The sequence below is a fragment of the Sinocyclocheilus anshuiensis genome, unplaced genomic scaffold, assembly GCF_001515605.1.
Source record: "Sinocyclocheilus anshuiensis isolate Anshui unplaced genomic scaffold, SAMN03320099.WGS_v1.1 scaffold438, whole genome shotgun sequence".
NCBI classification, from domain to species: Eukaryota; Metazoa; Chordata; class Actinopteri; order Cypriniformes; family Cyprinidae; genus Sinocyclocheilus; species Sinocyclocheilus anshuiensis.
In genome coordinates, this window is record NW_015546118.1 from 1,050,937 (window position 1) to 1,068,682 (window position 17,746).

General features: G+C 36.7%; 1 protein-coding gene across 3 annotated transcripts in view; it reads left to right on the forward strand.

The window, feature by feature from the left end:
- Positions 1-17,746, forward strand: part of arhgef28a (Rho guanine nucleotide exchange factor (GEF) 28a) — a 62,241-nt gene that overhangs the window by 10,082 nt on the left and 34,413 nt on the right. For all 3 annotated transcript variants that reach the window (XM_016502790.1, XM_016502791.1, XM_016502793.1), the window contains exons 4-10: positions 5,033-5,183; positions 6,062-6,547; positions 10,972-11,155; positions 11,305-11,494; positions 13,065-13,125; positions 14,147-14,193; positions 14,415-14,481. In XM_016502790.1, the coding sequence (XP_016358276.1) occupies positions 5,033-5,183; positions 6,062-6,547; positions 10,972-11,155; positions 11,305-11,494; positions 13,065-13,125; positions 14,147-14,193; positions 14,415-14,481 (1,186 nt within the window). The remainder of the gene's footprint in view (positions 1-5,032; positions 5,184-6,061; positions 6,548-10,971; positions 11,156-11,304; positions 11,495-13,064; positions 13,126-14,146; positions 14,194-14,414; positions 14,482-17,746) is intronic.

Consider the following 17,746-nt stretch of genomic DNA (forward strand, 5'->3'; position numbering starts at 1 on the left):
ACACATCTGAATATTTGGGTTGAACTGTTCTGGAACAGTGTTGTAAATATAACTTAACCACTGATTTCTAGTCGTGTCCTCTTTTGGAAGGCCAAACAAAGTAGTTTCGCTTTCACAACGAAACACAGCGTCACACACGGCGGCCTTGAGTGAGCAGAGGCCTGCAGCTAGAGTGAGCAGAGGCCGGCGGCTAGAGTGAGCGGCGGCTGGCGGACTTGCGGCAACCATATGTGACGACCCCGCGCTGGACTCCACTTCGTCCACGGTGAAAGCCGATCCGGCGATCCACAGCGCGAAGTTGATGTATTTCCTCAGCGACCAGCACGGGTCAGCTCTAGGCATGACGAAGCGGATATCGTTCTCTTTTGGAAGGCCAAACAAAGTAGTTTCGCTTTCACAACGAAACACAGCGTCTTCACGACATGGCGGCAGCAACAATACTACAGCGAGAATAAAAGTTACGCCTTCTTTCTTTGCGTGAACATTTGGGCGGCGTTATGCAAATCTTCCCACATGGTGACGTAGACATGTGGGGGCGTGTTAGAACGAGCCGTTTTAGGTAGGCGTGGTTGACTCTTAACTTTTATAAAGAATATCTCTTTGGATTTGAGACTTTAGTCTGTGCAACTTTACAGATCTTCTTTATGCACCAAGACCTTGTAACACTCCAAAGAGAAAGGAAAAATTCGTATCATATAACCCCTTTAAGTTTGTATAAAACATGTTTATTCATGTTCATTCATCAAGGTTTTAAGACATTGATCATGTTCTGCAAATTCTGTTGATAAATGAACAAAACATTTTATAATTTGCAGTTGTAGACATTTAAATGTTAAAATGATGACCGTAAAATGTAATGTTTAATTGTAGGTTTGCTTTGGTGTATAATAATGGTATCACCCATCCTTGATGAGACATGTAATTGACTGAACCTCCAGTAAATATGTTTGTTTCTGGTTTTAAAGCTTTGGTACATTGTTCTGAAACTAACTCTACTGGTTAGAAACAGGAATAATTAAAACAAAATTCCTCAGACTTTGATCACTTAGTGTTGCACCTATTTCTGAATGCCTTGACTAAAATGGTTTTATTCCAAGTGTTTAAAATTTGCTTTATTTTGTTACATTTTAAATGTTGTGTATCAGACTAGATGATGTAAACTGTGAGATGCACAGACATCTGAAAAGATGGTAGAAAGACATAACTACTCAATAGCAATGCTAACCTAAACATGCATTTGGCCATGAATCCTGTTTGAACATGAGAACCCATACACACCCTTCTCAGGTGGCAGTGGTTATGTCATCGGTAAGGAAACACACACATGCCGTCCATAGGGACCAGTGTATTAGTGAGGTGTTTTTCTGAACTTGTCTGCAACCAGGTGCTGGAGACAATAACATCCCCTCATTGATCCAAAAAGCAGCCGCAGTAATTCAGCTTCTTCTCTTTTCTTCATTTATAAGCCAGCATGACAACAAGACTAAACATAGGACCAAATATACACTTGCTAACTGCTCTGTTCCATCTGTTGCATACAATATTTGAAATATAATCATGAGGTTTAGTAAATATTGTTGATGTGACTATAGCATCATTTTCTAAATCAGTATTTTTGGCTTGTTTTCCAAAAATATATCATCTTTAAAATGTTTTTGTGTAGTCTTGCCTCAAAAAAAAAAAAAAAAAATTCTAAATACATATACACAGGGCCATTCTTAGTTGGCGTGGGGCCCCGTGCGAGGTAGGGAGCGGGTAGGGAGCCCTTGGTCCCCCCTCAAGCGCGGGGCCTGGTGCGACCGCACCAGTTGCACCCCCCTAAGGACTGCCCTGCATACACATGTATGTGTATATGTACCTATTTACTTTTTTTTTGGAGTCTTTATTAACTCAAGTGTTCCATTATAAAGCAGCTGTTTTTCCACTCATATCAGAGTTATCCATGTCTTATGAATAATCTTGTCTTTTGTTTTTTTCTAGTTTCCAAATAAAGCAAGAAAATAATCAATTACCTTTTTTGTTTTTATTATTTACTTTACTGGGTTATCTAAAAATGGAAAGTACCACATGATGATTAAAATAGAAACCATTTTTAAACATGACTCATATTGTGATGCAAGATTTTGGCCACAATACCCATAATGTTTGCAAGCAGAATTAAAGCTGGATCTGTTAGATTAAGGACTTGAGAGTTTTACTGCTATGAAATGACAGCAGGACAGAGGAACGCTGTCAATCTGCACAACTGAGAGACAGGGTGAAAAAAGAAAAGAGGAGGAGCAGAGAGAATCCCATGCTCATCATTCATCCCTATGTGTACTATACAGAGCTTGAGAAAATAGGAGAGACTTTACCTTTCCCTCATTCCCACACCAAACCTGCTCTGTATCCCTCCTCTCTCCCTCCATCACTATTTCTGCAGGGCCTCTTAAATGAGAGGAAGTGAGGGAGACATCTGGTGAAGGAAGGCAAACAATCAAACGGAGGCTTTATGTTGAATGGAGGGAGAAAGAGAAAAGTGCCTTGTCACACGCATGCCTCCGGCGAGACTGAATTTACTGTTCACCTCCCTCTTTTACGGGGTGTTTCTTTGATCCAGGGTCTGTTTAATGAAATCAGAGCGTGGAATTATGGGTAAATGTCTATGGGCCGTGTGTGTTGGTAAGTGTGTATGAATGCCTGCATTGATGATGAATGATTGTGCTTATGGATTTGTTATTTTTTGTCTGCTTGTGTTGAAATACACAGTGGCCCTGTATTATTTTAGGATAACTTTCCATGCTTCTGGATGTATTTTGTTTGAGATTTTGTGGCTCTTTATTTCTTCTCATGCATTTAGCACATTTGTTCTTTGTTTATTGTGTTCATACCATTCTGTAGTACGGTACGGTATTGGACATGAATATAAAGATGGTAACACTTCACTATACAGTTCATTTAGTAGCATTTACAACATGTATTCTGTCATGTTAAATTCAAATAGCCATATACATTATTTGTAAACTTATTTAAATATTCTTGAACCATTGATCTGTTAAACATCAGGCCTATAATGTTTGTTAATAAATAATGAAAGTTAAAATAATGAATCTATTTTTTCCATGAGATCAGTCAAATTTTTTTGCATATTTTGATTGGAGGGGAAAAAAAACTACTCATAGTAGATATTCAATGAAACAATAGAGCTGAGCACCGTACTAATCAAGATGCATGACCTCATACTTTTGATAATGAGTCCAGCCTCTGATTAATCACCCTAATTACTTCGTTTAAACAATCTAAAAATCAGCAGTTAAGACTCCCAGTATGAAATAAACAAACAACATTTTATCAATTTCCCATATTTGAAATTCATTGGTACTTTAACTTTGTTTACACTTCCTTTAGAAGCTTATTTCAGAGTAAAGAAATTGCTTTATAATTAGGTTCAATACCAGCACAATCAGTTCATTTTCATTTGTCTCTCATAGTGTCAGTCTGACGGTACTGTTGAACTGCAACAGCTGCATCTGAGATCAGAAAGACCCATTTACATAAACATGCAGCCTTGGCGTAGATTTCAGATACAATTTAAATGAAGAATTACTGCTCTCTCTCTCTCTCTCCCTCTCTCTCACTCACTCACACACACACACACACACACACACACACACACACACACACACACACACACACACACACACACACACACACACACACACACACACACACACACACACACACACACACACACACACACACACACACACACACACGTGTCTGGCTCACTATCCTTGTGGGGACTCTCCATAGGCATAATGGTTTTTATACTGTAAAAAACTGTATTTTCTATCGCTCTACACCAACCCTACACCTAAACCTACCCCTCACAGAAAACTTTGTGCATTTTCACAATCTCAAAAAAACGAATTCTGTATGATTTATAAGCTTCTGTACCAATGGGGACCTCAATTTAGGTTCCCACAGTGACACAAGTCCCCATGAGTTGGTGTGTATTCAGGTTTAAGTCCCCACCAGTATAGAAAAACATGTACACACACGTTTACTTTGCTGTCTAGATGGGGACCTTGAATAGACTTCTTTTTGTTTTTATATACAGCTAGTTATAAATACTATACCCTAACCCTAAACAACACCCTAGTACTAACCTAAACAGAAAACTTTCTGCATTTTTACAATAATTAAAAAAAAAACATTTACTTTATTTTTATACTGTTTTTACAAGAAGACAAGGTTTTAGGGGATTTTATCAGATTTAGCTCACTTCTGGGTACAAGTTTGTCCCCAATATATGGTTAAGTAGGTACACCTTTTCATAAAATGCTTAGTTAATATAGTTTAAATAAACAAAAATGTCCAATTATGCATTATGCAGCAGTAACACTACCTACATGAGTTTGAGGATTTAGGACAGCTTCTGTTAAGTGTTATTTTTGTTTTCTCTGTGTTACAATCATGGCTAAGGCCTTAGGAGCTGGGCTGATTTGTGGGTCGGTGGGTGTTTATTTATTTTTTTTTGCTTTAAATTTACATCATGATTTAGCTATGTCCTTTGCTGTGGTATAACCAAATGTTTATGCAAACAAGTCTGTACAGGAGGAGCCCAGTATTCAGTGAACAAGTGAAAATGGCTGGAGATAATAGAAAACATTTCATACCCTCCTTTTTCATCTAACTCTGCCAAATCAAAGACATTGGCGGTCTGGATTGCCCAACTCAACTCTCATACGGTCTCAGTCTTCAGTGTACTTCACCACTGCAGTGCCAGACATCATATTAACAGCATTAGCAAGCTAATATTAACAAAAACAACAAGAATCTCTCTCGTTCTTCTCTCTCTGTCATTATTTCTCTGTTTAGTTTCATTTTCATTTTCACTAACCTAACATTTCATTAAACTTTATTTGCCTGAATAATAAGCGCCATTTTCAAAGATTTGTCTTGGCTTTAAAAATAAATTTTTTGACACATTCATTATGGCATACGGTGTGTAACACAAATCATAATGTGGATGTAATTGTCTTTCTCTCAGGGTCAGGTGGAGGTCTGTGTGAAGCTGCAGGTGTTGCCGAGTGTTCAGGAAGAAGCTGACTACTATGTGGTCCTTGTGGGCTCATCTCTTCACCATGTAACCACAGCTCACAGGGCCGAGGATCAAGGCTCAATTAAATTCACTGTGCCTGGTGAGACACTAAACAAATCACAGAGTATAATAGATGTATATAGAGCAATAATTTTCTTTGAATGTGTAAAGGCCTGCAAGATTGATAACTATAACAATAACTATATTGGCTGGAAACATGATTCCAATGCTATTGTTGCTCTGTGTTGTTATTGTTATAGTTGTGGTGTGGTCTTACCTATTTTCATAGAATTAGAATGATTATTAAAACTTTATAGTTATAGTTACCTTTATGTTCACTGTCCTTGGTGTGAACAGGACTGTAAGGGGATTTCCTGTTGCCATGGAAAAGTATAGTGCTGTATAATAGTAGTGCTTGTTTGTATATGTTAGTGAATAAGTGTTTCTATGGAAACAAATAGTTAGAAGGCAACAGATACCTGAAAGAAACAGTTCAGTCCTAAAACATAATGAAATAAAGATATGAGCTTATGTTACCTGATGGTTTTACGTGTCAGTGAAAGCAAAAATGAGCCAGTGCCTGATTTCTTCCTATAATATAAAGTTCCAGTGTTCATAACATCCTGTTTTTGTGTTTTGCCATGTGACCTGAATCAAGACAGTAACACAAGACAATACTGTGATGTACAAATATTACTCTAGTTTTTAGTTTTTCAGACATATTAAAGGACTTGTCCTTTCTTCAGCAGCCTTTAGTTTAAGATGATGTAAAACAAAGCTAAACAAAAAGACAAATGACAAAATATTAAAAAGTAGACCGAGCATCTGTCGGGGAACGTTGAGGGAAACAAACAAAATAAAGCAAATACAGTGTGATTAGACAACCACGTAAACATGATCAAAATGTAGTTCATGATGAGCAGATGGAAGAGGTATCATTTAACATATTTGAACCTTTCTCACCTTTTCTCCATCAAGGCCACGATGTTCCAGAGAAAGTATCTGTGGAGGTCTACTGCTGTTCGAGGGACAGCGGGAGTCCCATCAGCCTCCTCTGCAATTCAGGACAGCTCTCTCTGGAGTACATATGGGATGAGGCACAAGAGGTGGCGGAGCAGCTCATGAACTTGACATCCAGCAGCTATCAGGATATCCTAAGGAAATTCTGCCCAGAGAAAATGTTTTCATCTGAGACTAACCATTTAGACCAGACTGGCCAGCATGGGACAGATGGGGTTTGCGATCCAAAGGAATTATTTCGATTGGAAAGCCTAGCAGAACAGGGGCTCAGTATTTGTGAACAGGGGAATTTCAGCCAGAGAGAAGCCTCAGGAACATCAGAGTTTAATCCAGAGCACAGATGCACGGTGGGACAACACAGTGCAGTTGATGAAAAAATCACACAGGCCCTGGCTAACTTGCACTTTCTGGGATGGGACAGCCAAGCTGGACGGGAGAAGCAAGGTCAGTCAGTTTCACTTTGTCGTTACTGCTAACCTTTATTTCATTCCTGTCTACTACACTAGATTCTGACCGTTATGTACAAATAGATTGGGCAAAGTCTTCAAACAAATTAGTTCTCAGAAAAAAGTGCACTTCAAAGCACCATAACCCAGACTGCCATTTTATTCATGTGATTTATGTTTTGGAAACACAGATCACCTTTCTGAAACGTTTAGAGCCTCTTGTGATCTTTACAGATGTGCCATTGCCATTTAAGATACTGCTTGAGTGGACTGTATGAATTACATTCTGATTGCATTATCCATGTGGGTGAATAACTAACTTTTGTTTTGGACAGGTTTAGATGTATGGAGCTCTGCACCATGTTTGTTATGGCTCGTTAGTGGAACACAGGATTAAATTCAACAGCACTTTAGTTACAACTGAGTAACTCTAAGTAATAGTGTTTTGTGTTCTCTTAGAAGCTAGACTCATTAAAGTGAATGGTTTTAGGGTCCTCGGCCAATGAGTCTGTGCATAATATATATATATATATAATATGTGTGTGTGATCCTGGACCACAAAACCAGTCATAAGGGTCAATATTTTGAAATTAAAAAGAAAAAAACATTTAGGATTTTTATCCACATCTTAGTTTTTTTGTGCAATGGGGATTTCCAATTTGAGGAAACACTGTTGCGTCAGAGCAGGTTATCAGGATGAGTGTTAGGAACATGCTTCTCATGTGATAGACAGCCAATATAAACAAACAGTGATATAGACTAAAATAGTGCACAATAATTTGACTAGTCTTGTTGGCCAGAGCACAGTTTTAGCATAGCCGTTTAACTAATTAATTAATATTGTTCATGGAATATTTTATTTCACATACATGATCTATGTTTCTTTAAAAGTGTTTTAATAGGTGTGTTCAGTTTGAATTATATATTGAAATATTGCATTGAAATGTATTTGTGTGTATTTACTTTTTTTTCTTATGTTTGGCTTCATTTAAGTACAGTAGAATTAGGAAATCTTCAGAATTAGGAAATCTTACACAAAATAAATATAATTCCTATTGGTTTATACATGCATATTGATAAGAAAAATGTTCAATGTTTTATTACTGAATAAATAAGCTTTCCATTGATGTATGGCTTGTTAGGCTAGGGCAAGATTTGGCTAAGATACAACTATTTGAAAATCTGGAATCTGAATTAAAATATTGAGAAAATCGCCATTAAAGTTGTCCAAATTAAGTTTTTAGCAATGCATATTACTAATAAAAAATTAATATTATTGCTACAAATATACCCGTGTTACTTATGACTGGTTTTGTGGTCCAGGGTCACAAATATTATTACAATTCAAAATGACTGTTTTCTATACTAATTAATTAATATTGTTCATGGAATATTTTATTTCACATACATGATCTATGTTTCTTTAAAAGTGTTTTAATAGGTGTGTTCAGTTTGAATTATATATTGAAATATTGCATTGAAATGTATTTGTGTGTATTTACTTTTTTTTCTTATGTTTGGCTTCATTTAAGTACAGTAGAATTAGGAAATCTTCAGAATTAGGAAATCTTACACAAAATAAATATAATTCCTATTGGTTTATACATGCATATTGATAAGAAAAATGTTCAATGCAGAATATTCTGGAATGAAAATAATAATGCTATATAGTTTCTTCTTTTGATTATAGCAATATTTTAATATGGACAGTAGATTGATGTTTTATATATAAATAAGTTAGTGTATATAAATAATGTAATGTATATTTATATATAAATAAGTGTGTGTGTGTGTGTGTGTGTGTGTGTGTGTGTGTGGTGTGTGTGTGTGTGTGTGTGAAATACTGTGCAGTGTAGTCGTTGTTATGGTCTGGAGTTACAGTATGTCTGAGTGAGAATGGATAAAGTGCCCGTTCCATCATGGAACATTAACTAATTTCTTGAGCAGTGAGAATGGAGAGAGATTTAAAGAATGTCTCTAGTGCACACGGGGCCCCTTACATAACACTAGCGATTATTTGTGGTAAATTGGACAGCTGAATTAGCATTCATTTCATTGCTTTGTCTGAAGAACAGCGTGTCAGCTTTAATTAATGACAGCACTCTTTAGCAACATTCTTGTTAGTCGCAGGGAAAGTAACAGCAATTTATCTCACAAGTGTTACTGCTTGTTTTAAGTGTATCAAAACAACCTGGACATTCAGTTATTGGATATGAATATGTTTATCTAATCCTTTAAATTAGTTGCATTCCCCTGAGAACTATTGTTGTTGGCAGTTTGCTGAGAAAAACAGCTTTAGCATGCTGCACTTTAGAAATGCCACCAACAAACATCAGGCAACAGCAATCCTTTATCTCTCAAACAAATAACTGGTTCGGTTTCTGCAACTTCTTGCAAAATATATAAGTGACGTGCTTGCAGAAAACTGAGAGCAGTGTGATTTGGCTATGGAAATGTTGCCTCACCTCGCTGACACTTCTCTTTTAAATCAAAACAGCAGTTCGACTACCACTATCAGCATGAGCAAAGAGTCGTAGACATCTGTTCAATCAATTACTGTGCATGTGTGTGCAGTATTTTACAAACACACCAGTCCAGTTTAGAGTCCCCTCTTTAGTTTGTCTGTCAACACCCAGTAACTTGTCCTCAGTTCCACTGAACTAGGACAAAGAAAATAATCCCACACCTATTCAAGGCTTTATCCACTTGATTCTTTATATCCTGAACCTCCTGAATTTCATTCATATGAAGATGAACTGATTGTTTATGATGAGTCTACTTGATGAAAATCATTTTGAATTTGTGTTTGCGGAGTATCGTGATAACCTGATGAGCAGGTTCTACACAATAAATATCTGAGGCCCACGCACACTTATGGGAAACACTAAAACAATAAAGTGCAAAACAGAAAAGGTGCCACATTCATTGTAGTTTGAAGGCCGGATTGAATAAAAAATAAATTTCTTCAAATCGTCTAAAAGGCTGACTGGACTCCTCCATGGACCGTATTCAACCCTTGGGCCCTGTCTTTATCACCCCTTTATTATACATATAGAGAGACCATGTGCAAAGTGCTTGCCATAAGTGTTTGTCACCCTACCACATGTTTATGACCAGATGTCTACCACACAGAGATTAGCTTTCTGTTTGAACTCTAAGCCATCAATGTGGATGTCCACAAGGTATTACTTTTTTAGACAGCATTATACCTGTTATCAGACTGCTGCTTGTTTACACAGAGCACAAAGCACAGATGGGCTCGCATACAAATAACAAAACAACATCTTGTGTGTATTTTAGAACTTTTACACTAATATGCCAAATGGGCTCCTGATTTCTTATAATTGTGGAGATTTTATTATTATTATTATTATTTGACAGAATCTCCCTATGGGAGCATGCAAAAGGCTTTCTGTTAGAACTAATTAAAATATATTAAAAGTTATTGAAATTTGTGTGTGGTTTAATATACCGTATATTCCTCAATAAGAATAATATTTATTGATGGGAAAAAAGATGAATGATTTTAGAAAAAGAAATGATGTTATGCAATAAACTAAATCTGGGGGTGGAATTAAAGAGAACTTTGCCATGCATCACTGAAAAGCATGACACACTCTCTCTACAAATTACAATATCATGCCTACTACACATAGGGGTGGGTGATATACCGCTAGACACTATTAACTGAGAAAGAAAATAAATGTGTAACAGTATATTGGATCCAGGCAGCTCTTAAAGTGATAGCAGTCTAATATTCCTGCAGTCTGTCATTCATCATGTTAATCAACTAACAAAAGAGAGAAAATCTCTCACTGCTCTTGAGTAAATCACTTTTGTAACTTTAATAAGAAGAAATATATTTAGTTTACACAGTGAAGAATATGCAGTGTTTTTATACATTTTATTACTTTATACAATGTATGTAGCATTCTTATTTATTTGTTCTACTGTAGTTTTTTAATCTATTGCTTGTAATTAGTTTATTATTCTTATTTACTCACTTACTGTTTTCCTCAGTGAGCTGGAGTTTTTTTTTTTTTTAAGGCTAGTATTGGTTTTTTGTGATATTGACACTGGTGACAAGAATTATGAAATTTCTATGGTATCAAAAATTTTGATATCATAAAGACCTTATTTAAAGCAAAAATAACTATATTGTTATATATGTTGTTACCGTGAAATCGAAATTACTCGTATCGTGATATTAGATTTTGGTCATATTGCCTACACACACTACTTTTATGCTTGTACACCTCATAAATAGCTAATTTTTCCCAAAATAGGAAAGGGAGAGTTTTTTTATTGTATTTGTCAGTGAAATGAAATAAATAGAAAAATAACCTCTTTTATAAATATAAAAAATTATACTAGGAAAAAGTTTCCCAAGTCTGATTATTTATCGTTCTCTGTCTCTTTTAGATCTCCTTTCCAGGGCAACGCCTCTACATGTGGCCATACATATGGGGTTCCCCCACCTCAGTCACTTCCTCCTCCTGGAGTCTGAAGGTCAGAAGATGGTTCCCATAGTCGACAAGGAAGGCCATAGTCCTCTCACGCTGGCTCAGAAGCGCGGAGACCCGACGCTCATCAGCGCTCTAACAGAGTGAGTCACTCCGTCCAGCCTGACACAATACACTATAATTAGATTACATGTGAAAAAGATCCATTAATCACTGATGTGTCACCTCAGTCACTGATCCAGTGTACAGTAGGGGCTGAGTTTCATGTGTCTTATGACTGTGTTATGATCAGTCCCTCGAGTTGCAGTGCGTGGAGGCCAGTGTGGATGTGTCAGATATGGACAGACAGCTCTTACCAGCTTCGTATCTGCCCTGTCACCGAATCTATTAGTCTGACTGTGAATAACAGCACACATATAGATGCACAGCACAGTATCCAGCTGTACAGAGAGAAGAGCAGAGAGCCAGATGCACTTGCAAGGGTGAGTCTGCATTGAACACAAATTTCGAGGAAACTCTTTCTTTGCTTCCTGTCTATTGTAGAGCTATAAAAAGAATGTGGAAATCTCATGGTTATTGTTTGCAAAAGGAAGGACTGAAAAAAAACAGACAACAAAAACAACAGAGAGGATCAAATTACTATTTTTACTTAAATGTAGTGGTTATTTATAGCAATAAAGACAGAAGAAAATAACTACTAAGATTAGCCTAAACAGTCTGGTTTCAAATTTTTGATTTTCACTGTTAGTGACTCTCTGAAAAACTTGGACATTGGTTAATCTCTGCTTAAAAAGAGGTGTATAAGGAACAGAAAAAAGATTTTTGACTAAGCTTCACAATAAGCTTTTCTGATTATTTTCTGGTTTTTGCTCTTATAAAGTTTTACCAGTTAAAAGGAAACTATAATTTCCTTTCAAATACAAATTTCAAACACTCCCCCAATTTGCTGGTGATTCAGATCAAAGGTTCAAGGTTCAGCTGGTTAGCATAGACTTGTTAGCCTCTGCTGGTAAATGCTGTAAATACATCATCTGGACCCCAAAATCATCTCTCTATTGACAGTTATTCAAAAGAATTCAAAATTATCTGTGTATTCTGAGTAAATATATGGCTAATATTCATTTTATTATGGATTAAATATTTTATGTGCTTACCATATGTTATGGAAGAGAATGTATTTTAACACACCAGGTGAAATAATCCCCAGTTTGAAATACACCTCTCAGCTGTCCACCCCTCTCTTCATTTTTCATCATAAACCTCTAAGAGCAGGTTACAGGAGAATGATGTGTGAAACAGAGTTTTATGAGTCTATAAATGACTAAAGTCATAACTTTGGAAACTTTTATTGCAGTTTACAGTATCGTTTACAGGTATTGCTTTGAGCAGCAGACTGGTATTTCTCATATAACAACTGCTGGCAGACAGAACAAGATCACTAGAGAGATTACAAGTGCTGTAACTCATGTACCTGTGATGGTTCTCTAAACTGTTTTTATAAGTAATTTTACATAGTTTAATAAGTAAATGTACAGTACCATTTAAAGGTTTAAGATTGGCTTTTAAATGTTTTTGAAAGAAGTCTCTTATGCTCATCAAGACTGCATTTATTTGATCAAAAATACAGTAAAAATATTTTTGAACAATCCTTACATTTTTCTATTTTAATGTATTTTAAAATGTAATTTATTCCTTTTACTTCTGATTGATTGCATCCTTGCTGAATAAAAGCATTAATTGACCCTAAACTTTTGAATGTAGTACAGTGGGTACGGAAAGTATTCAGACCCCCTTAAATTTTTCTTAAAATAAGATTTTTAAAATGCTTTGTTGACTTTGTGTTTGGGATTTCCATAACATATGTGTATAAATCCATGGGAAAGCATCAATGTATAGTTAGATCAGATCAGATTAATTACAACCATTATGTGAATTATTCACAAACCAAAAAGGTTGATCAGCAATCCACTTCATTCCACACAGCTATTCATTCTATTGATGTCAAATGCAAATGTGATTCTGTATCAGACCTGACAGTTTAACACGTTACAGGTGGGGCGACTGAGTGAGCCGTCAGAAGAGGACATACACAGATCTGATGTATGTGACACAGGTAAGCCAGAGCTCATTTCTATGCATTTTACCCCAATACACAGACTAAAATATCTGTCAGTTTTTTGTTTTGTTTTTACCCTTGTTAGCAATAATAAACTCAATCTGAACTATTAAACTAAAATTTTCAGCAGCAGTCTGGGATTTCAACTGATATTTGTGTGTTTCTGGAAATTAGATATAAGCCGTGTGGTGAGAATTCAAACTCCACAAGATCAGTTCTGGCCATAATGTTCATATTATTATTTTTCACTTTATTTTAGTCCTCCTGTCTTGGGTTTATTTTATGGCTAGTTTCTATATTTTGCTCTCGCCAAGGTCTTATCACGTTTCATCCTGCTGATATGATAAATTTACTTCTCTTCTGGCTCTCACTTAACCTCAATCCTCCTTCTGTTATTCCACTTTCTCTTTTTCTGTTTGTCTCTTGTTCCTTTCCCTCTTCTTGACCCCAGCTCTCCCCACACCCGACTCTCTCTCTGTCTGTCACTGTGAGTTAGGTCTGGCAGGGTTGTTAGAGTACATTGGGTGAATTTGGCTCAGTCAGGAGGACATTGTGGTAGAATGTGGGATGAGGAGTACACATACACTAATACACACACATACACAGAGCAGTCTTTGTGAGGGACCTCTGGCTGGTTTCCCAAACATGTCCAGTATGAGGAGACACATTCCTCCTGGGTGGGCCGAGAGACAGAGACACTATATGTTTGGGAGGGGTAAGAGAGGACAAAATGAGAGAAATAATCTGCCTATAGTTCGACAGATCAAGAAGGAACGGCGTGATGTAAATGCTGTAAAGAGACAGAGAGATTGCCAGCTTGTTGTGTTGACAGCAGGAGCCTCAGCAGGGTTAGCCTCTGTGACCCTGTGAACTTAATGTGCAGACACTTCCTGTCACTGCTTACCATGGTGATAGGTGTCTCGGTTTTCCAGCAGAAAGGCTTGTTTGTGCTCAAGTTGGCAATCGTGTACAAGTGGAAATCAATTTTTGTGTTGTATTTGTTGTTTCTGCTCCTCAGATTTTAACAGCCAACTGAGAATCGAGGATGAAGCCCTGGTGGATAGTGTGAGTGGAGTTATTTTTGTGTGTGAGTGTGTCTCAGTCAATTCCTGGAATCAGAAACACAATAATGGATCACTTAGTCTTCTTTAGACCTGCCATATGTGTGTTTTTCTGTTTGCTAATGGACAGATGTTTATGCCTGTGTTCTTATTTTGGTCTGTTTTCGTTCTTGAAAATGGCTGAATTGTGGTGTGTGAGTGTGTTTTTCTCGTCTTGTTTGTCAGGTCTTTGAAGAACAGCTTGTTCTCTGTCTGGATGAAGAGGACGAAGATCTAAACACATTTAACTCAGGTATACATGCATACGTCCAAGGAATAGTTTTATTTTCCACAAAAATATTATGCAGCACAACTGATTTAAACACTGATAATAATGTTTGAAAAGCAAATCCGCGTATTAGAATGATTTCTGAAGGATCATGTGACCCTGAAGCCTGGATTAATGATGCAGTTTTGCCATCACAGGAATAAATTACATTTTAAAATATATTAAAATAAAGATCAGTTATTTTAAATTGTAATAAAATTTCACTATATTGCTGTTTTTACTGTATTTTTGAACAAACAAATGCAGCCGCCTTTCAAAAACAGTAAAAAAAATCTGACCAACTCTGAACTTTTGAACAGTAGTGTAGTTGTAATGTTAGTCGGTGGAGTTTGAAATGACTAATTTTAATGTGTTTTTCTTTTTTAATAATCAATATTTCTTTGTAGTGCCATCTTGAAATCTTTTTCATTGAGCTTGTTGCAGTGCATTATGGTTCATTAGAATTAGAATCTGACTAATGCAAAATAAGTGATTATAGCAGGCAGCATAATTAAGTTGCTTAATGTGTCTTTAAAGGGGTCATATGATGCTGCTAAAAAGAACATTATTTTGTGTATTTGATGTAATGAAATGTGTTTAGGCGGTTTAAGGTTAAAAAAACACATTATTTTCCACATACTGTACATTATTGTTTCTCCTCTATGCCCCGCCTTTTTGAAACGCGTCAATTTTTTCAAAGCTCATCGGTCTGAAAAGCGAGGTGTGCTCTGATTGGCCAGCTATCCAGTGCGAAAGGAAAATTTGAAATCGCATCATATGACCCCTTTAAGGAGCTCACTAGGTTTTCAAAAGACCATTTAAGATGCTGTAATTGAGATTATGGAATTGAGTATGGAAAGGTCATGTATCATGTTGGTTTTCTGATGTCGATATGGTACAAGCCATTTTTGCTTTGTTTCAATAGAAGTTCTGTTTGGACTGGAGAGAAAATTTAATGGCCTATGAACAGAGGTGGGCAGAGTATCTCAAAACTGTACTCAAGTCCAAGTAATTATAGAAATAATTACTTAAGTACTCAAGTAGCGAGTTACTAGTTACTTTGGATCATATTTGGATATAACTACTTTATTAAACTTATCTCTTTTAATATCAGATTTAACAAGTTTCTTCAAACAATCACAATACTATATACTGTTACCAATTAAATGTTTTTCAACATCAATGAAAGCCAGGCACTCAATAGAGGGTGAAGCTGCAATATTATATAGATTATATAAAGAAAGCGAGCAAAGGACACTGGAGTTCATGACTTCATGACTTTAGTCTAATGTGAATTATGCACTTTTCGCAGAAACTCCCGTTATAATAACTACACTGATGAGAGAATTCATATGCTGATGAGAGAATTCAGAATTCAGTCAATGCGCTGAACAGTTCTCCATAGTGACGGATCAAAATGCCTCTGATTGGTTATTTTGCATTCATAAGCTCAACAGAAACACGTGTGATTGGTTATAATGCTCAACGCTACAAACTGCACTTAAAAAAGAAATCTGATGCAACGTAATAAAGCAAATATACTGTAAATGTAATGCTGCAATCAACACTTTTCATTAATTTCACATTGCACTTTAATCATGACAGTTGTAATAGATCTAGGGCCCTATTTTAACGATCTAAGCGCATGGTCTAAAGCGCACGGCGCAGGTGCACTTAGGGCGTGTCCAAATCCACTTTTGTTAGTTTAACGATGGGAAAAACGGTCGGCACGCCCGGCGCATGGTTTAAAAGGGTTGTCCCTATTCTCTTAATGAGTAATGGGTGTGTTTTCGGCGTAACGTGCAATAAACCAATCAGAGTCTCATCTCCCATTCCCTTTAAGAGGCAGTTGCGCTCGTGCCATGGTGGATTTGCTATTTACACAGCGGAATTTGCAAGCGCAAAGACTGAACACGTCTCCAGAGAGGAAACGGATCTGCTCGTGCGCGAGCAAATAGGTAGCCTAATTTTGATACATGCAATGACTATCCATATATCCATTTATATTTATGTAACCTACACAATAATAATCTTTTACATTGTAATCCTTTAATTTGTAATATTTGGCATGTTTGTGTGCGGCTGTGCATCCCTGTGTGTGTAATAAGCAGAGTGTACGCGCGCTGTGGACCCGCCTATACTAACGCGTTCTTTAAATAACAAAAAAACTACTGCACCATTGACTTTAGACCAGGTTTTTGTTTGTCAATGGGGCAGTCTATTTCAGTTGCCTCAAAATAGCAACATGCCAGCAATGCACCTGAACACACCTCGTTTTCAGACCAGCACGCCCATGGGCGCACAAATGGGCGCAAATGCATTTGCTATTTAAACAATATGCCACAGGACGTGAAAATGACAACTGCGTCAGGCTAAAACTAGCAAAAAACACTTGCGTCGCGCCTGGCGCCGCATTGCGCCAGGTGTATGATAGGGCCCCTAGTAACCACTACTACAAAGTATTACTTCTATGAAATTAAATCGAATGCATACCTGTGGAATCATTCATTGCAGGTGTTCAACTAATAAAGATCTTCAACGCAGACAAGCAGTAGCATTTGCAGGTTTGGTTTCAATTGAGTGTAGATGAACAAATCATTCAAACTGATTCATGAACCAATTCAGACCACTTTGCCAACATGTTTGATCAAGGCCTTGAACAGAATCATCTCAAAATAGTGATTTATGCCCCGGGAAATAAAAGACAGCACGCTTGGAATAAACTGCACGTTTCTTAACATGTATTGCATTAAGATTAAGTAACGAGAGGAACATCACCCAGTGTAGCGAAGTTAAAGTAAAAGTACCCACTTTTATATTTACTCTTTACTCAAAAACATTTACTCAAGTAAATGTAATGGAGTAAATGTACTTTGTTACTACCCACCTCTGCCTATGAAGTTCTTATGTGTAAACATCAACAAGGAAATTTGATGTTGACTGCTGTTGCTTTGTGTTGCATGCATGAGAGGGGCTTATTGAATATGGAAAAATCATGAATTTTCTTATTGGGCTGATGTTAACTTAATTTACTTCAGTGCAGCTGCATCCGTTTTTCACTTTAATTTAAAAGGATTCTTTTTGGTTAGCGCAAAATCGTGTTCATTCAAAACAGACGTCTTGTTGTTTTTAAACATACTCTCAGTGTATTACAAGTACAATTACAAAGTAGCAGGCACTGGCAACTGAACATTACCATCTAAATTAAATTGTGCAGACCTTCAGTTCAGTTTTCATTGAATAGTTTAAT